General features: G+C 36.1%; 1 protein-coding gene across 1 annotated transcript; it reads left to right on the top strand.

Annotated features, from left to right (window-relative positions):
• Nucleotides 1-1,266: 1,266 nt before the first annotated feature.
• Nucleotides 1,267-20,729, top strand: LOC308247713 (beta-defensin 110; the record flags this gene model as incomplete). The annotated part of the gene is made up of 2 exons (XM_080667171.1): nt 1,267-1,321; nt 20,590-20,729. The coding sequence occupies 2 exons, from the start codon at nt 1,267-1,269 to the stop codon at nt 20,727-20,729; spliced, it is 195 nt and encodes a 64-aa protein (XP_080523297.1).
• Between the last annotated feature and the right edge of the window lie 1,260 nt (nt 20,730-21,989).

The following is a 21,989-nucleotide window of genomic DNA, read 5'->3' on the forward strand; positions in this document are numbered from 1 at the left end:
AAAATCATAGCTAAATCAAGGTCCTCACATTCTATTTAAGCCCCAAGTTCCCATTTGTTTTTGTTATTTTAAATACTTTTTTTTTTTTTTTGGTAAAGGATAATAATTGTTAGACAAGTTCATCTCTCTTGATTTCACTTCTCTCACTTATAACATGAATAGATTTTATTAGAATCGCTAAAGAAGCCTCACATTCTTTACTAAACTATGACATAGATTCTATAACTCTGTAGTTCATTTTTCTGATATTTTATCGCATGAATGAATCAGGTTTCTTAGAGTAATATGTGGCCTCTTTATATTATTAGCATTTCAGGGTCTTGTTGGAAATGCAAAATCTTAGATTCTATTCTAGAACTACTAAATAGGAAATGCTGGATGAGGGGTCTTGCAATCTGTGTTTAACAAGCCCTCTAGGGGGTAGTGATGTAGCTAATGTTTAAGAACCACTACCTAGAAATTCTCTTGACTCTGTGGTAGGAGATAATTAACTGTTCTCTGACTACAGCATCAGTTTCTGGATACTGTGTAAGACTTGAGCTCTTCTGCATCTATATGAAATAATAGACTTTGCAATATGCAAATTGAATCAGAAATCACTTCCATTTTCATAAACATAATTAAAACATTGGATGTAGAATTTTAAAATCAAATAATTTATTATATGAAATTTATGTCATACTTAAAAACCTACTGCATAAAGTATTTTACATACTCATTAGTGAGTTCAGAATTTGCTGATCATATCACATTTAAACAATTACATATTATCCGAATTAAAATAAATCATTCAACCTCCCTGGTTCTCATTGTTTTCATCTGTAAACAAAAGTGATCTCAATAGAAACTTCTATAAAATAAAATCCTTTATTACTGATTCAGATAATATGAGCATCCAAATATTTAGCATTATATATAACATACCAGAGAATTATATTTCTGCAACATTTTTACTGTGATGTTTTAGCAATCCAAACCCATATTCTTCAAAAATCCCTTAAAGATTGTTTTCATGAGAATATATTAAAGTAACATAATTAGTTGTTACTTTCATGAGAAAATGTAACAATAATTTTTGTGACCATGTTCTTTGAACATGGCACAATTCAACCAAGCATACAAATGTTCTTGCTATTGATAAGCCTCAGTAGTTAGACCACTTCCCAGGAGCATCTATAAATAAAAAAGGGTTCTGTTTCCTTATGTGAAAAACCTGACTTGAAAAAGAAGATCTGTTGACACTTTTTTCCTAAGGCATTCCCTACCATGAAGATTCATCTCTTTTTCTTTATTCTTCTCTTTTGGGTCACAATTTTACCAGGTAACATGAAAGGTTTATGGGTATATTTGTGCGAATGAATTTGAGAAGACATCCACTATTTCTGGTTAAATGTGTGATAAAAAATATAATTGAAAGTAATTTTTATACCAAAAGCATTGTGATACTCTAGATTGAACCCAAGAACAGAAAAGAAGGTGGGCAATGATGGGAAAACAGGTGAAACATAAATGAAGTCTATAGTTTAGTTAACAGTATTATACCAATAATAACTTTTAGTTTTGATAAGTAAGGCATAGTTACATGAGATGTTACCATAGGGGAAGTTGGCCTCTATCATTTTTGTAACTCTTCCATAAGTCTAAAATGATTTCAAGATGAAAAATTAAAATATATATAAGATCAATACATTAGTCTTATCGCTTCCATCTGCAACAATCAGTTAAAATCTGTTCTTGCTGGGAAAATAGTCTTTAACATAATAAACTGTAAAAGAGTAAATGGTTCATTGTTAGGGAACAGTCTATTTATCTTTGTCTTCTTTTAAGCTTAAGGTAGTATAGTACTTGCAATTAGTAGAAAGCCATCAATCTATTTATCTTTGTCTTCTTTTAAGCCTAAAGTAGCATAGTACTTCCAATTAGTAGAAAGCCCTCCTTAATATTTTGTTGTTTGTACTATCAGCAAATCATGTCCCTTCTTGACCTTTCTTTCAATATTTTTAGTCAATACTCATGTCTTTGAGTGCTACTGATCACATGAATGTTAAGTGTAATACCTTGCATATGAGCTCATTTTTCATGAGAACTTTTTCCCCTCTCAAGGACTATATCCTCACATCAGGTATGTAACGCCATTCTCTTCTTCTGGATTAATGTGTGAGTATTAATTGTACAGAAATAGAAAAATAAGTTTTGGTGATGGAACCATCATTGAGGCTATTCTCTTCTTAAAGAGCTTAGGGTGAAAGGTCATACTCAAGTCTACTCAATTTATGATGCCAGAACTGAAATCAGGCTCAAATGCACTAACTATAAGAATAGTTCTTTTTAGCACCTGTATTATTTTCTTATGTTCAATAGAGATCATAACTGAGTTCTAGGAGACTAAGTTAACTTATGTTTCATTGTGAATATTAAAGAGTCCATCATGACAATCAAAAAATTTACACATAATTAACTGATTAATTATCATTGAAAGATTGAAGTGGATACAATTCTAAATAGGGGCATCTGCTAACAAAAATGATCTCAATGGAAACTTCTAGTTATAAAATCCTATATTATTCATTCAGACATTCATTAATTTAATACCATGAGCATTAAAATATTTAGCATTATATGTAACATATAATAGATAATTGTATTTCTGCAACATTTTTATTGTTGGGCAAGCACAATAAAGTAACAAAGTAATGCTGTTGTTAATTTAGGTAAGAAAATAAATTGTTAGAAAAAGATCTCTGGATTTTTTTTAGCTCTAGAAAGAGCCAAAATAAAATTCTATTCATATGTGGTAAATATTTTTCTCTTAATTCCAATATTAGCTAATATTAGTAAATCACTATGCCAAGTGTTTTTGTATTTTATTAACTTATTTTTCCTTGTAGCAGCCACATCAGGTGTCCCTACTCATAACCTAAGTTATTAATGTATTTTTCAACAAATTAAAAAAATTATATGACCTGTAGACTTAGAAATTATAAACCACTTGGTGAATATAGTAACACAGATTAGAACATCAATGTTTACTATTTGTTTATTTTTTATTATATTTACAAAATGAGGTCATTGTCTTTATTAATTACATATATATAAAACTTTTAGAGGACACTTACTAATACTGACAAAAAAATCAAAGTGAAAGAAATATGTCAAGATATATATTTTCTCCACAAAATTAGAAGAGATGTGGTATAAAATATAGACATTTTAGGAAATAACAAAAACAGTAAAAATCTTGTCTTTCATCTTATAGTTAGTTCACCAACATATGGTAGTTGAACTAAACTGAATAAAATTAAATGACATTTATATGACAATCTTTCAGAGTTGTGTTTTTTATACCTCATCTTTAAATGGTGAAAATTCTTACTCAAAATTGAGATAGAAAACCTTATTCTCAGTTAGGACAATTACACATGAAAAAATGTCCAGATAAATGTCCTTACATTTTCTATGCAAGGAAATTTCTAGTGAAGTCCCTTAGTTTTCCTCTTCATTTTCTAGAGTTTACAAATGCACTGAATGTCTAGAAATGAAGTGTTATTTTATTCTCACCTATTGTTTTACTTTATCTGCCAAATTGAAAAATGTACTATTGCCAATAATTATTTTTCTTTACATTTAGTATGTATTTTGATCATAGGATAGATAGTATAGGTGCTGAAAATGTAGTCACGATTTTCCCCATTTCCAAGGAGGTGAATGGTAGCCTAAGGAATAAAATAGAGATTAGTAAAAATAAGAAGTCATGGGTTGAAAATATTTTAGGAATAATCTAGCTCTTTTCTAGCTTATATATTAAGTAGGACTTCATATATTGTTTTAAAGAATTCCTCTACCATGTGATATATTACTTGTGAGAGAAATGAAAAGAGAGATCACCTTCTTGAAAATGATCAGTAGAGACTTCAGAGAGAAGATTGTATTTGAACAATGTATCTGAGGCTAAAGACAATGTATGTTTGGCTTATCACAGCACCAGGAGAACAGTGGTTTTCAATACAGGTCAATTTTGTATTGTCTGGCTATGTCTGGAGACCATTTAGGTTGACACAACTGGTACCACTGGCATCTAGTGGTAGAGGCCAGAGATATAACTAAACATCCTTCAGTGAACAGGATAGCATCCCACATCAAAGAATTGCTCAACCAAAGGTCAATAGTGCCCAGGGTGAGAACCCCTGCTGTAGAGACTGGCAAAGAGCTTAACAAGGAGTATACACAGGCTTGAACTGTGTGGGTCCACTTACTAATAAATTTTTTTCAACTAATACTCTAAATGCATTTTCTCATCCTTATGGTCTTCTTAATAACACTTGTTTCACTCTAGCTTACTCTGTTGTAAGAATACAGTATATAATACACATAACATCCAAAATATGTGTTAATCAACTGTTTATGTTATTGGTAAGGCTTCCGGTCAACAGTAGGCTATTAGTAGTTAAGTTTGGGAATAGTCAAAAGTTATAATTGGCTTTTAGATTTTGTAGGAGGTTGGTGCCTCTGAGGCCTGCTTTCTTCAAGGGTCAACTGTACTTAATAGTTGAATGAGTGGATAGATGCTTGCAAAGATGAATATTAGTGATCCAAAGACACAAGTTTGGTGACTAACCATATTTAGAGGTCAGAATGAGAAGAAAGGAAACAATAATTTTAGAAAGGTGAACTAAGATAAAGAACTAATAAAGGAAGGGGTGAGGTCAATTGGACAATAGTGACTATTGAACAATAGTGTGAAATGTGACAGATCTCTGTCTAAAGTGAGTGTAATTCAGGTTTTTTTCATTAGCAAACCATATATAGGTTTAACAATAATAACTCCTCAGAAATAGTAGACTAGATAATGATATTTAGAAGTTAACATTTAATCTGTGCAGAGTAACTATTTTTTTCTGCTATAAGCCATATTCTGCATAGTGAGAGCTAATTTTAATGGAAGAGCTATATTTTATACCAGCTTCTTATAACGACAATATGGATAATGTCTATGTATTCATTAATAAGTATCATTACTCACCACCAACTGTTGAAAATGCAGACAAAATATCTAGCAAGAAAGACCTGGCCCTTAAAGGCACTGATTAGGACACAAAGCTATAATTAATGGCAGAAAGTAGTGATAAAATTTATTTTATTTCATACCAGAAATATACAAAAATAGTTGAATCTGGTCTTTGGTCAGATATTTGCAAAATTTAGAATTCTCCCATACCAGTTGTCCTTAATCTCACCATATGAGTAAGAACATTACTTATAAAAACTGATGGGTGCACAAAAGAAAAAGATTCTAAAACAAAGGGCTTCTGAAAACACATGGGCCAACATGTAATGTGAAATATAAAATTAAAATACATTTGGCTTGGAATGGATCTTATAGCCTATCAGACCAACATCCCCCGATTCCCTGAGTATCTTCCACTATCTTATATAATAAATAGGTAATATGCAAATTGACTGTCACTCCAACACACAAGAGAGCCACCCCCATGTGGACACAAGATGGCCACTACAAGATGGCCAGCAGGGGAGGGCAGTTGGGAGGGACCAGGCCTGCAAGGGAGGGCAGTTGGGGGTGATCAGGCCTACAGAGGAGGGCAGTTGGGGGGAACCAGGCCCGCAGAGGAGGGCAGTTGGGGGGGGACCAGGCCCACAGGGGAGGGCAGTTAGGGGTGACCAGGCTGGCAGGAGAGGGCAGTTAGGGGCAATCGAGCCAGCAGAGGAGCAGTTAGGCATCAATCAGGCTGGCAGGGGAGTGGTTAGGGGGTGATCAGGCAGGCGAGTGGTTGGAAGCCAGCAGTCCTGGATTGTGAGAGGGATCTCAGATTGAAGAGGGTGCAGGCTGGACTGAGGGACATCCCCCCACCACTATGCATGAATTTTGTGCACCGGGCCTCTAGTTCTAAATAAACTTCTAATGAGTGTCAATGTATAAGCTACAAGATAAAACATGTATGTTGGAGCCTGGTAATTTTAGAAATCATGTCATGGCCAACAATGGCCACACATTCTAGACATTCCAATTAAAAAAAAAAAAATCAATGCTGTCCTCAGACATGTGTCTAAGGCAGATCATTTCTTCAAAGAAGCAAAACCGGTAATACCCAGAGGAGTTGTAAGAAGTCAGACAAATTGTCTAACAATGACCTTCTCTCTCTCTGAACACTTTAGAAAAGTAAAATAAGCTGCAATAGAAATCTCATGAAGAATTCATAAAGCACAGTATTTCTTCTAAATAATGTTTGTGAAATCAGAAAAGAGGGAAACCCGATACAATGAGATGACTATAGAGACTAAACCCAACAGAAAATAAATTATGAACACTTTTTTTCCTGTTGACTTTGGGAACTATCCTTGAATTACTATGTATTAACTTGTAAGGCAGCAAGTGGGGCACACCTCACTTAGGTCCCAGACACTGTCTGATTTACAGGATTGACTTTGCATTAAGGGATGGTATATTCACCTCACCTTTCCTCAGCAGAATTTTCACAGTCATAAATCAGAAGAGGCAGTTTTTCTTTTGCCCTGTTCTATGATATTTTGCTTCTTGAACTTTCTTTCTCCCTTTAAAATATGGGTGTGTCATAGATAGATTGCTAATCTCAGTCATTCTTTCCTTCTTACAGCCAGAAAGAGATTCCCCCATTATGGTAGCGTGGATATGAGGAAACTGTGCAAAAAGGGTAATGGTCGGTGTAAAGTTGAGTGCCATGAAACTGAAATTAGGATTGCTTACTGCATAAGACCTGGAACTCATTGCTGCTTACAGAGGTAAAGAGGACAGAAGAAAAGAGACACATGGTCCAAGAAGAGAGGATCAGAATTACTAAGCCTTCCCAGCACATCCTTCAAGGCCTGTGTATCTCTGTAATACACAAAGAATCAAATAAAATTTAACATTGAACCATTCAGAAGTGGTTCTATGCCACATACATATCTGGTGCCTTTACATTGCATTTTCTCTTGATCTCTTGGTACCAGAGTAAGCAGAATTTATATTATGGAAGTTCCTCAACACTATTCAAAGTTCTATGTGCCTTCGGTGAGTTGACATAGGTAATGTTTTGAGAAACCCTAGGTCAAAGAAATGGGAAGAGTATATTTCTGAGATACAAGCTTGCAGTAGATTTGGGCTGCTATTTTATAGTTAAACACTGCTCACTGGATAATCCCAGAAAAAAGATAAATCCACTGGGCTTGAAAAACTAGACATTGGGAGTGCAGATCTTTTGCATGAGAGACACAGAGCTTAAGTGAGAAAGTGAGGAAAGAACAGAAGAGCAGAGGAAAATCACAACCAACTCCAATTTCTATCCTTATTATTTCTTTGAGAGAAAAAAAAATATGTATCAGGAAATAGAAGAGGGAGTAAAAAAGGAGGAGAAGAATGTGATAAAGGCAAAGAGGCTGTACGTAATTAAATATTCTGACAAAGCAAGTCAGAAACTGACTAATAGGTTAATTCACCTCCTCAGTCCTGGGAAATGGTCTTGACTGAGGATGTAGACAGTGAAAGACAGAAGTAGTCTTCACTCTCAGCTCCACTCTACCTGCGTTCCTCTGATTCCTACTTCCTGGGGAGTCCACAGTATTTCACCCCTCATATACTCTTAACCTGACCTCTGTATCACACAGTTTCTATTAAAAAATGCAAAATCTGCTTCTTTTTTGAGTTTAGCAATGCAACTTAGCAATTTCTATTAATTCAGATTTTTAAAAATCATCATTATCCCAACATAGCAATAGAAACAGTTAGAAACTTTTCTCCCCCCCCAAAAAAAAAATTGAATAATTTTTTGGTAATTTAACTAAATAAAAAAAGGAAATTTATTGAGTGGATACATGTGGATCAGACTTGGACTCAGATGAGAAGTCAAAGAATGTCCAGGCACAGGTTACTCTCTTGATATATTTATTATGACCCCTCATTTCATTTTCTAACTGCAAAATATGAGATCTAAGGATCTATGTTCATACTAACCATTACCTATTACAGTGATATGCACAAGGAGAGAATATTTTTCTAATTTGATAATGTTTCTAGATATATTTCTATCACAAGAAACTGTTTAATTTTTAGAGTTTTACTTTAATAAATGTATGAGTTCCCACTATGAAATAATTACTTGCTACATTGGATATTTACAGGCATTATCTCCCACATATTTTAATAACTTAAAATAGATTTTGAATGCTTACTGTGCTGCCTTGTAGTATAAGTATCTTCAAGAGTAATTGTACAATATTTATTTAAACAGGGTTTCTCAACCTTGGCACTATTGATATTTTGGTCCAGATAGTCCTTTGTTGTGGGTTGTGCACTGTGTCTTTAGCTGCAGGATGTTTCTCTGCATCTCTAGACTTTACCCATCAGATGCCAATAACACTCCTTCCACTGATTGTAACAATAAAACATGTCTACCTACATTGCCAAATATCCTCTTTGAGAGGCCTGGATTAGAACCCCTGGTTATAATTAAGCACTCATTTACAAAAAATCAGCAATGTTTTTAGGTAGTCAATACATTTCCTGTGCCTTGTGAGAACAAATTTCCATTTGAAATTTTCATATGTCATTTTATATGGACCACAGATGATATATTGATGAATCCAGGAATATATTAGCCTAACCTTAGGACAATACATATATCAGCCATGTTGAGAAGATTAGTAAAATTAAATGCTTGTTATAAAAGTTTGATTATTACCTATTTTATCTAGGTAGACTCTGAGTTATCATTACATCAAGATCTATAAGGTAGAATTGAGAAGCCTAATATAGTAGTAATATGGGGCAAATAAGAATTGAGCTTTCAGTGGCCACTGAGTAGTGGTAAATGGTGAGAGGTGTTCTAAAAGACACTCGAGGCATCTCTGCACATGAACTAGTCTGTACTGGTAGCTCCTTCATCCTTCTGTGTTTAACAGAGAAAACGAAAACCATATAAATTTCTGAGCTGGTCTCTCCTTGTATATAGTTCAGTGTCTATTCAAGCCATAAGCCTCTGCCTTCAGTTTAAGGGACAAATGTGACAAACTTGGAGAATATAAATCTATGAGCATCAACTATGAAATTCTCAGGATAAATCTTTTTTCTTAATATTTTTTTTTTTGTTGATTACAGAGAGAAAGGAAGAGGGAGAGAGAGAAACATTAATGATGAGAGAGAATCATTGATCAGCTGCCTCCTGCACGCCCTACATTGGGGATCAAGCCTGCAACCCAGGCAGGTGCCCTGACTGAGAATCGAACCGTGGCCTCCTAGTTCATAGGTTGAAGCTCAACCATTGAGCCACACTGGCCAGGCCCTGCAGAAATCTTTTAACTATCGTGTGTGATGTTATTCATTGAAAATTCTAGAAGCCCCTTTGTTAAAATTCTGTAGTCTGTTCCTTAAAGGGAAAGTGGTGTCACTAATTGTTCATATTGCCCTCAGGATTAATCCCCAAAAAAATATTTTAAAGAAAGAAAAGAAAATTTTAAAAGGCAAATACTTATAAATGGGAAGATTTCTGGCAACTTTCTTGCTCATACACTGTAATTTTCATGGCACTGATTGACAAAACAGCTAGATAATATTAAACTCATTAACTATAAAGACCTGAATTTTTTCATTTTCCCTTCCTTTGGCCCAGAATCTCACTTTCCATGGCACTATGTATTTCCTTCAGTTTTAGTTTTTTGTAATTCTTGATTAACATTGACCCTGATGAACTAGACTCCAGGTGTTGGACACAGGCCTAGGAGGAAAAGAATTACAATTCAACCTCACTCCAAATATTCAAACCCAAGCCATTTCAAAATTTATTTCCCCTCCTTGTCCTGGGGCAAGAACAATATCTAATCCCAATTAGTTATTTATTTATTCAGACATTTGATTAATGGCTTCCTTCTTCCCAGGTTTAATGCCATGGGATTAGTATTTGAAGATAAAAAGTTATAGCTCCTATCTCTTTAAACTGATAGTTATTGATCACAAACTGAGCTTTAAGTACTATCAAATTTTATAGAGTTAAAAAATTAATAAGACATAAGATCTTTACCCAAGCAGGTCAATGTCACTTCATAACACTGACAGTACATGAGTTAGACACTACATTCCACACCCCTTCTCTCATTTACTCACCAATTCAAAAAGTAGTCATTGAGAACCTAAAATGTGTTTGCCATAATCTAAAATTGGGACACATCAACAAACAAAACATGATATTCTCTATCTTTGTGGAGCTCATATTCTAGATGTAGAGATAAATACAAACAGTAAACATTATAAATAAACAAATTACGTTAGAAAATAATAAATCCAACAGTCCCAAAACAATGGTGGACTATAATAATTTCAGATGGGATTGTTCAGGGCACCCTTATTGAAAAGGTGATATTTGGCCAAATTAATGAAGTGGGGAAATAAGTGGTCATGGGAGCACACTTGAGATCTGTGAGGAATGCCAGTGAGGCAAGAGTGACTGGGGCGGGCAGGTGGTTAGAGAATGTGTTGACAGATTACCCAGAGTTTCGTTGGAACTAGAAAGGATCTTGCCTTTGATCCTGAGAGAAATCCAAAGGGTTTTATCCAAATGGAAAATATGATTTGAACTTTGTTTTAAAAAGACTTCTCCGAAGTGCTTTCATGGGTTAGGAGGTATTGAAATAATATAGATAATACATTATGGTAGCTCAGTCTAGGGTGGTAATGGTAAAAACAATGAGGAATGGAGGGGTTCTGGATATGTTATAGGTAGAGTTACATTTCATGAGAGATTTTTTTCTTCAAGCTACTTTCTGATCTGCCTTATTCTATTCTTCACTAAACATTTTGAAAAACAGCCTAGACTCATGGTCTCCACTTTATCAAATCTTATACATTCTTTACCAATACACTCACCCACAGCAATTAATTGAAACCTTCTTCCTAATGTTATAAATATTTTCCTAAAATCAAACCCCAAGTCCTATTTTAATTCTTCATCTTGCTAAACTTCTGAGCACCGCTTTGGCTGGTTGCTATTTTGACAATTATTAGTTGACCTCTCCATTTTTGATAGTCTCTTAAATTCAGTGGCCTCTAGCTTTTGCCCCTGAATCCATTTTCTTGTTTTATATGCTTTCCCAAGATTACCTTGTTCACTACATTAACTTCTTTTTTTTTTTTTCATTTTAACGTGGTTATCTTTCCACTATTGATTTCTTTTTTTTTAAATAAATCTTTATTCAGATTATTACAATTATTTCTCCTTTTCCCCCCCATAGCTCCCCTCCACCCATTTCCCACCCCACCTTCTGCCCTTACCTCCCCCCCACTGTCCTCATCCATAGGTGTAGGATTTTTGTCCAGTCTCTTCCTGAACCCCCCCATACCCCTTTCCCCCTGAGAATTATCAGTCCACTCCCTTTCTATGCCCCTGATTCTATTATATTCACCAGATTATTCTGTCCCTCAGGTTTTTAATTCACTTGATTTTTAGGTTCACTTGTTGATAGATATGTATTTGTTGTTCATAATTTTTCTCTTTACTTTTTTCTTCTTCCTCTTCTTTAAGAATACCTTTCAGCATTTCATATAATACTGGTTTGGTGGTGATGAACTCCTTTAGCTTTTTCTTGTCTGTGAAACTCTTTATCTGCCCTTCAATTCTGAATGATAGCTTTGCTGGGTAGAGTAATCTTGGTTGTAGGTTCTTGCTATTCATCACATTGAAAATTTCTTGCCACTCCCATCTGGCCTGCATAGTTTCTGTTGAAAAGTCAGCTGACAGTCGTATGGGTGCTCCCTTGTAGGTAACTAACTGTTTTTCTCTTGCTGCTTTTAATATTCTCTCTTTGTCTTTTGCTCTTAGCATTTTAATTATGATGTGTCTTGGTGTGGTCCTCTTCGGATTCCTTTTGTTTGGGGTTCTGTGGGCTTCCTGGACTTGTAAGTCTATTTCTTTCACCAGGTGGGGGAAGTTTTAGGTCATTATTTCTTCAAATAGGTTTTCAGTATGTTGTTCTCTCTCTTCTTCTGGCACCCCCATAATTCTGATGTTGGTACGCTTGAAGTTGTCCCAGAGTCTTCTTACATTATCTTCAACTTTTTGGATATTTTTTTTTGCTTTTTGCTTTTTCGGTTGAGTGTTTTTTGCTTCTTTGTAGTTCAATTCTTTGACTTGATTTCTGTGTTCCTCTTGTCTGTTTTTGGGTCTCTGTATAATATTTTTTATTTCAGTCAGTGTGTGTTTAATTTCTAGTTGGTCCTTTTTCATATCTTTGAGGGTCTCGTTATATTTATCGGCCTTTTCTAGGATATTCTTAAAAAGCCTTATAACCGTGGTTTTGAATTCTATATCCAGTCGTTTGTTTTCCTCCATTTCTTTCGTTTGTGATCTGATTTTTTGAGGCCACATTTTCACTGCTTCACTGAGTTGGTAAGGTAGATTTGTGTGCTAGGTTTCCAATATGGCCCAGTGGGTCTGCCTCCCCAGTTAACCTGAGGTGGACACTCTTGGTGCACCCCTTTGTGGACTGTGTGTACAGCCTTGTTGTAATTATGTCTTGATTGTTGTTGGTATCACTGGGAAGAATTGACCTCCAGGCCAGTTGGCTGTAAGGATCAGCTGTGTCTATGCTGGGAGAAGTTCGGTGCTGGAGACAGCCTTATAGGATTAGACTTGCCAAATTGCAATAGCCTCTGTGCTCAGCTTGGATGGGGTGGAGTCTCAGTCTTGGCTTCCCGTCAGCCTTGCCCTTGCGCACTTCAGACCTCTGCCTTCCCAGCTCCCAAGTCTCCGCCCAAGAGTCCAGACTCCCCCCACAAGAGCGTGGGTCCCCAGGGGCTCGCCTGGAACTGGGGTTCACTGCAGTCAGAACTGGGGCTCAGTGCATTCAGGAGCCTCTGACTCCCTTCCACTAGGGAAAGCCTGTGGCAACCTCTGCAGCCTTTGTGCGCACTGGCGCGCACGCGCTGCGCACTTTCAGTCCTCTGCCTTCCCCGGCTCCCGAGTCTCCGCCCAAGAGTCCAGACTCCCCCCACAAGAGCATGGGTCCCCAGGGGCTCGCCTGGAACTGGGGTTCACTGCAGTCAGAACTGGGGCTCAGTGCATTCAGGAGCCTCTGACTCCCTTCCACTAGGGAAAGCCTGTGGCAACCTCTGCAGCCTTTGTGCGCACTGGCACGTGTGTGCTTTCAGTCCTCCGCCTTCCCCGGCTCCCGAGTCTCCGCCCGAGAGTCCAGACTCCCCCCACAAGAGCGTGGGTCCCCAGGGGCTCGCCCGGAACTGGGGTTCAGTGCAGTCAGAACTGGGGTTCAGTGCGGTCGGGGGCTTCTTTCCCCCTTCCGCCAGAGAAAGTCAGCCAGGCTCTCAGCCGCCCTTCCCCTCTGCACGCAAAAAGACCCTTTGCCGTACCTCCAATTCTATGTGAGCTTTTCTATTTCCTTCTAGTTGTAGAATTTTCACTCAGCCATCTTTCCTGTGGTTCTGGATGGTGTCCGTTCTGTCTTTTAGTTGTAGTTTTGAAATTGTTGTGCAAGACAGCAGTTTAGATGTTTACCTATGCCGCCATCTTGGTTTCTCACTACATTAACTTCTGCTATCAGAAAATATATTTTTTCAATCTCCTTCCCAAATGACAAAGCTGCATTTATTACTAATTATGGAACTTACTTTAATCCTGATATGTCCAAACTCTTCTTCCTCACAAAGGCTAAAGTCTGTCCCCTTCCTTTTATTCTGTTTGACTGATTGTTACTCTCAACCACACGGTATAAAGGTCTAAAACACTTGACCTCATTGCTGCTTTCTTCATAGTACTCTTCCCCAAAATCCAGAAGTTAACTGGGCTGCTTCTAATTCATAACTATATCCTAAATTAACTTTATCCTCTATATTTGAAATTACATTAACTAAATTATCCTTCTAATTATCTTTTTAAAAAATTTATCTTGATTGTTGAAAATATTACAGATGCCCCTTCTTTTCTTTTCCCACTGACCTCCTCCATCCCACACCTGCCCCTCCCAGGCATTCACCACACTATTGTCTGCATCCATGGGCTATGCATATATGCATGTAAATTCCTGGGCTAATCTGTCCCCACTAATCCCCCATCCCCACTTTCCCACTGAGATTCAATAGTCTGTTCCATGCTTCTATGTCTCTGGATCTATGTTGTTCATCAGTTTATTTTGTTCATTAGATGCCACATGAGTGAGATCATGTGATACTTGTCTTTCTCTGACTGGCTTATTTTGCTGAACATAATACTCTCTGGGTCCCTCCAGGCTGTCTCAAAGGATAAGAGATCCTTCTTTTTTTACAGCAGCGTAGTATTCCATGGTGTAAATGTACCACAGCTTTTTTCTCCACTCATCTATTGATGGGCACTTGGGCTATTTCCAGATCTTAACTATTATAAATTGTGCTTTGTGAACATAGGGCTGCATATATTCTTTCTGACTGGTGTTTTGGGCCTCTTAGGATATATTCCTAGAAGTGGGATTACTGGGTCAAATGGCAGTTCCATTTTTAAATTTTTGAGGAAACTCCATATTGTTTTCCATAGTGGCTGCACTAGTCTGCATTCTCACCAGCAGTGTACTAGGGTTATCTGATCTCCACATCCTCACCAGCACTTGTCATTTGTTGATTTGTTGATGGTAGAAATTCTGGCAGATGTGAGGTGATACCTCATTGTCCTTTTAATTTGCATCTATTTGATGATTAGTGACTTTGAGTATTTTTTCATATGCCTCTTGACCTTCTGTATGTCCACTTTGCAGAAATATCTATTTAGGTCCTTTGCCCATTTTTAAGTGGATTGTCTACCTTTCATTAAGATGTATATGTTCCTTATATATTTTGGAAATTATTCCCTTATCAGATGTATAATCGGCAAATATGTTCTCCCATGTAGTGGGCTCTCTTTTCAATTTGTTGATGGTTTCTTTTGCTGTGCAGAGCTTTTTATTTTGATGTAGTCCCATTTGTTTATTTTCTCCTTAGTTTCCCTTGCCCTAGGACCGTGGTCGGCAAACTGCGGCTCGCGAGCCACATGCGGCTCTTTGGCCCCTTGAGTGTGGCTCTTCCACAAAATACCACGGCCTGGGCGAGTCTATTTTGAAGAAGTGGCATGAGAAGAAGTTTAAGTTTAAAAAAATTTGGCTCTCAAAAGAAATTTCAATCGTTGTACTGTTGATATTTGGCTCTGCTGACTAATGAGTTTGCCGACCACTGTCCTAGGAGATGTCTCACCAAACATATTGCTACAAGAGATGTCTGAGATTTTGCTGCCTATGGTTTCATCCAAGATTTTTATGGTTTCACAACTTATATTTAAGCTTTTTATTCATTTTGAGTTTATTCTTGTGTATGGTTTAAGTTGGTGGTCTAGTTTCTTTTTCTTTTTTTTTTGCATGTACCTGTTCAATTTTCTCAACAGCATTTATTGAAGAGACTGTCTTGACTCCATTGCATGCTCTTGCCTCCTTTGTCAAATGTTAATTGAGGGTAATGGTTTGGGTCAATTTCTGAATTCTTTTTTTCCTGTTTTTCTAAGAACAGGAACAAGATAGGGACGTCCACTTTCACCACTCTTATTCAGCATATTACTGGAAGGCTTAGCCACAGTGATCAGACTAGAAGAAAAAATAAAAGGCATCCAACTTGGAAAGGAAGAAGCAAAACTATTATCATTCACAGTTGACATGATATTGTACATAGAAATCCTTAAAGACTCCATAAAAAATGAATTTGGCAACATAGCAGGATACAAAATTAACACCCAGAAATCAATGGCATTTTTATACACCAAAAATGAACTCTCAGAAAGAGAAATTAAAAAAACAATCCCATTTACCATTACAAAAACAATGAAAAATTAAGATATTTATGAATAAACTTAACCAAGGATGTGAAAGCCCTTTGCTCCTCAGCTGTATAGGTCTTTTGCCACGTGTGCTTAATTTGACTTTGTTTTTTTTTCTGAGGCCCATGTCCATGTCACTTCAGTTGTGCTAAAAGTCACACCATTCTTCATCAATCACAAATTCTTTCAAAATACCATATTGATGTTTAGGCTGCCCCTCAATTTCATGAAAACATGCTATCGACTTTTTGAGATGCAACCAGAAGTCACATCTTCAATGAAGTGACAGAACTCTCAGGAGTTCAGAGTCCAACATGACTAACTGTTAATCCTCCCTCCTCTTCTATTCCCTCTGAAACCTTGTGCAGAGTCTTAACTTCAGGTGTTCTTATGGGTGAAATGAGAATAGTATTCCTATCTTATACGATTGTTAGAGCATTAAATCAGGTAATAAGTATAATTTCTTAGTAAAGAACCTGAAGCCTAATGAACACTTAATAAAGCATACCTGTTAATAACTGGCAGGGGTAGCAATAGCCAGGGTAGTAGTAATAGTAAAATAGCCTTTTTCAGGAAGGATTTATACCTCCTTATTATATGCTGCAAGGACATTTTACTTATATCCCAGAATTGTCTTCACAAGTGATACTATATTGTTTCCATTTCTATGACATCATCACCTAACAAACATCGACTGCCTTTTGAGGGTAAGGTGTTAAGTTATTCCATTCATTTTGCATCGTATTCAGCACAGGGCCAAGTACAACACAGCTGCTTACTAAAGTGTGCTGTAGAGATTACGAGAGAAGGCACTCTCTTCATTTCAAAGTAAAAATGAAGAAAAATCAGTGAGCTAGTAAAGGGTTATTTGTAAAAATCTGTTACGAATCTATAAATCACTCATACTGATGCCAATGTAACCTTACTTGACTAATTGTAGGCTATAGACTATTAGCTCATTAGATGCCACATAACCCTCTGAAATAGGCATTTATTATTAAACAGGGTTTACAGTTGAAGAAGCTAGTATAGGCGTTAAGTCATTTACTCAGTTGATATGGGGAATAACTGATGGAGAGACTGTAATAAAGCCCAGAGAGATTTTTTTAGTATATAACAACACTTATATCCTTATCCATGATAACATATTTATTCTCTGGGTCATGTTGTCACTTATTTGCACATTTGTTGAGTATGTTGTTTCAAGCATTTTGCTACCTGCTTAAATAGATCAGGGAACAAGGCAGACAGCTGGCCTTATCTAGTGCTTTAGGACTTGAGGATTGTGCTTTCATTAGAGCAGGTCATAACCTCGAATAGCAATGCTTCACCTGGGGTCAATTTTAAGTAGGACTCCCAAAGGGAATTAAAAACAAAGGATATGCAAATAACCTAATTTTGAAGGCTTATTCGTTTTTTAACACTGTATGAGTTTACATACTTTCTCATTATAGTATTAGAACTTCACAAAAACCTCAGTTTTCATAAGGAAAGTGAAATAGAGTGAACCAAATAATTTGTTCAATATATCACAGCTAATAAGGAGAGAATACAGGATTGAAACCCACTAGCATCTGATTCTGTAAGATTCAGACAAATTATACAAACTTTCACTGGCCCATGGCCTTGCTCCTACCTTGATTTCAACTTGGACCCAGTAAAAGTACCTTCTCCTACATCCAACTCTCCCCCTCTATTTGCAGGGAGTACCATGAGGTGGGCAAAAAGGTAATTTGCAGAAAAGTAATTTGCTAAGAGATGGAGAGATATATACCAGACATTTCTCCTGGGAGGACAAAGAAATCCCCACAAGGCCTGGGAAAACTAACATTGAATCAACTGTATGGGGGCCACTGAGCTTTTAACCATGGATTTCCTAACAGAATTGTCCCTACGCATATGCTTACAGGACTTGTTCCAGGTTGCTGTCCACAGTATATCTCCACCACATTTGTAGCACTTCATTCCTGCCCAGACTCCCAGAAACCTTTCTGGAACATATATTCCTTATACTGTCCCAAACTAGGCCTCATTTATCCAGGTATGTTGAAAAAGTACAGAAGTATCAGTAGGTGAAAGAGATGCTACATGTCCTTCCTCCAAACAGGCTTTTTTTTTTTTTTTTTTATCCTCACCAGAGGATATTTTTTTTCCCAATGATTTTTAGAGAGTGGAAGGGAGGGGGAGGAGACAGAGGGAGAACATCCATGTGAGAGAGACACATCAATTGGTTGCCTCCTGCATGCACCCTGACCTGGGCCGGGGATCAAGCCTGCAACCAAGGTACATGCCCTTGACCAGAATGGAACCTGTGATCACTGAGCAAAAGCAGCTAGGGTTTATTTTTGTTTTTATGTGGTATATGCCAACTAGTTTTAAATAATACATAAATGATTATGTACTCATGGGTGACATTTGTATAGCATTGTACAGTGTAGAACATTACATAACCAACTTCACAAAAACACTTTGAGGTTATGTTGTTCACATTTATAGTTTTCACATGACATAGCTGTGATTCCAAATTTATATATTTTTGCAAATAACTAAGAAGCAATAGAACCAATTTTGCAACACAAGCTTTTTTTTCCAGATCATATAGTTCTGTAAGTTTCTTCATGATTTAAAACATTTCTATCATTTGAAATAATGAGAAAATAAAAGGAACATTATTATATTTTTAATGTTACCAATAATCATTATAAATCCATACTTCTCTTTTCTGAATTTAGCATATCTTAAAACTCAACATGGATTTGGTGGGTTGACAAGATATCAGGGTCTTAGGAATGTTAATTAGCTTAAAAAGTACTTATCCCAGCAAAAGTTTTGGTTTTTTTTTTTTTTAGTTAAATAATATATCACCCTCTTCCCTACTTTAAATTATATCAAGTATGGCTCTGACATAACTTTAGCTTTCACCAAAATTCACCAGTGGCCAGGGATTCTGTCATCATGAATTACTTTCCCATTCCCAAAGGAGATACATATATTCACATGTCAAAACCCATCTGACAAATTTTTGCACTTTAAGCTTAATGTCCATCTCTTTTCTGCTAACTTTATATTAACGTTAATAATAAAGTATGTACATTTAAAATCTTCTCTACATTCTATACATTTGAAGTTTCTGTCCAGTTCCCAACCTAATGCTTAGAGAAATTTAGGTATTCAAATAAATAGCAGACATATGAAATTAAGATGAAACCATTCTGAATTTCAATTAGGTACTAGGCTGGCAATTAGGTCCTATGAGTTGACATAATATACTTTTAATCTAAATTCAATTTAATTCATTCTCCACATTTTAATTAAAATGTTTTCTTTATTTCTCTGACATATGCAAAATTTAATATTCAAAATAAATTTGGGCTGGCTATGTTTGTTCAAAATATATTTGGGTTGGCTATGTATATTCTGTCATATAGACAGAATGACTTATTTAAGATAAGTAAGTACAATGATAAAATTTGGGGGGAAATAAATAATTCTGACTTACAAGTCTATTTAAAGGCATTGGTCATAATTGAATCACTAAGAGAAATAAAATCTTAAATTAACAAAAACATTTACTTCCTTTTACTGTATAAACACCAAGTTGTGAGTTTGGAATCTCATAACACCCTTCTTTGCATTTCTTAGATGATTCACAACAAACTGAACTAAAATGGGGATCCTCTTTTTATTAAGTGCTTAATGTATAGCAAAACTGTGTTTCTATGCTTATAGCTAAAGTGCTTTAGTGTCCTCAAAAAATTACTCTATCAGTAAGTATCTTCACGCCTACTGTGTTACAATGAAAATTATCTACCATCTCTATTTTGTATGCCTATTGGGCTGTACAGGGTAGGAGATAGCAAAGAATCAGAATAAATTATAACTAACAACTAAGGAATTATATTTTGGCTGCAAGAATAAAAGTATAACTAATGTTTAGGAAAAATACATATAATTTAGTACCAAAGGATACTATTCATTTAAAACATGTAGACTGGTGAAAGGTACATATCCATTTGTTCCAGCAAAATAAAAGAATATTTCAATTTAGAGTGAGATCTGGAATGGAGAAGAAAGCATTGAGTAAATGGTTCTCTGAAGAGGCAATAAGAGTATGTTTGAAAAAACTGAGAACAGCCCTCACTGGCTTGGCTCAGTGGATTGAGCATCGGTCTGCGGACTGAAGGGTCCTGGGTTCAATTCTGGTCAAAGGCAGCCTCCTCCCCAGCTCAGGGCCTTGCAGGAGGCAACCGATTAATGTGTTTCTCTCACATTGATGCTTCTCTCTGTCTTTCCCTCTCTCTTCCACTCTTTCTAAAAATCAATGGGGAAAAAAATCTTCAGGTGAGTATTAAAAAGAATAATAATGAAAAAACTGAGAGCATATGCAAATGAAAATTACATGTGTTTAAAGTACTATAAACCTCATTTTAATGAAAGCATGGGAGAGTAAATCTTGTCTTAAGAAAGTAAGAAAAAAAGATGAGAGGGCAGAACCCCTAGGCACCAGCTGAAGTTCAATACTGATGTGAGATATAAGATAAGGACATACACATTTTGTGCAAGTGCAATGTTTGTGGCTTGGTCACTTTCTGAAACAGTGATAAATTGTGCTATAAAACAACCATCCCAGAATCTCCATCTCTCACAAACATGATCTCATGACTTACGACAGAATTTTTTTCTCCCCTTAGTAAGAAGAGCCCCCAATGAGAAACTGGACTGATGTCTATCTCTTTCTTGATTGCAGCCAGAAGTAAGTTTGGTGAAAAACCAAAGTTTAGATTTGAGAGATGCGAACGAGTGAAAGGAATCTGTAAAACATTTTGTGATGATGATGAGTATGATTACGGATACTGCATTAGATGGAGAAATCGGTGCTGCATATAAACTCTGGACAAGAGATGTACTGCTGAGCATCGAAGTTTGGAACAGAGGTGCATTTTCTTAATTTAAAAGTAGGTAAAAAGAAAACATTTGCAGTGTTTAATGGAAATAATGCCCTTTGAATCCGAAATATCACTATTTACATAAATAAAAATTATATTCCATCTCTATTTTGTCTATTCATTGCTCAATTTCTTTGTATTTCAGATGGATCAACATATTAATTAAGCAAGGGAAAATACTCTAATTGTGCTTATAATCTTATTATGGCCATTTTGCCACCCAGACATGCATACTACTTATCTGAGTTGCTCAGCTTCCTCTCTAAATATATGTATGTGACCGTATCACCAACTTTAATATGATAATCAGGGTTTCCTTAATATATCTTTTTGTTCCACATCAAAATCTCTATATGTGTAACTTAATTCCTTCTTAAATGAAACTGCGTGTTCTCTCCTTTTCAAAGGGGAAGCCTTTCGATCTCGTCTTGCTTAGTGATTTTTTTTTTTTTTTTGGTATGGATTTAACCAGTTCCTGTGAGATGACAATTTGAGATGACACGGTGCAACAGTGCTCTCAGTAGAGCAATTAATGCTCTTCATGGCAAAGGGATAAATAACAAGGTCTAAGAGAAAGAGAGCTTCTTTTATCCATGCAATCCTTTATTCAAATGAAATTGCACAGGAAAACTCAATTATAGGTGTGCTTGTCCCAGCAATTTATAACTTGCACAACCATTATTGTTACTTATTGTATTTTTGTCTATTAAAAATTTATGGAAATTGTTTTCTCTCTTCTATTTAAGTCTGTATATAACATCTTTAATTTTGCACTTTGATCAGTTAAAGGCTGACATATTTGCCCTGTACAAAAAACATTTGCTGGCCCTTATATAAAAAGAGTCAATACAGTTTCCAGGAGCAAAATATGTTTCCTGAAACATCAGTCTTTGCAACACCTGAGAACTTGTAGAAATGCAAATTCTTGGGGTTCATACTTACTGAATCAATAGCTCTCAGTGATGGTGCCCTCCATGTGATTACAATGCTCTAAAAACTATGCTAACCACCGCCTCAGAACGCACTAAACTACTGAATTCTAAAGCAAAATTATGGCCCTTTAATTTATTAGTGAATTTGGACAAACTTTTAGAGACCCCTGGCATTACTCACAAAACATACTCAAAAAGGAGAAAAAAATTCCAAGTAATATTTCTCTTCCTTTGGAGAAGATCTGGGCAAAAGAAAGACATCAAAAGAA

The sequence above is a fragment of the Plecotus auritus genome (genome assembly GCF_963455305.1).
Source record: "Plecotus auritus genome assembly, chromosome: 4".
Classification (NCBI taxonomy): Eukaryota; Metazoa; Chordata; class Mammalia; order Chiroptera; family Vespertilionidae; genus Plecotus; species Plecotus auritus.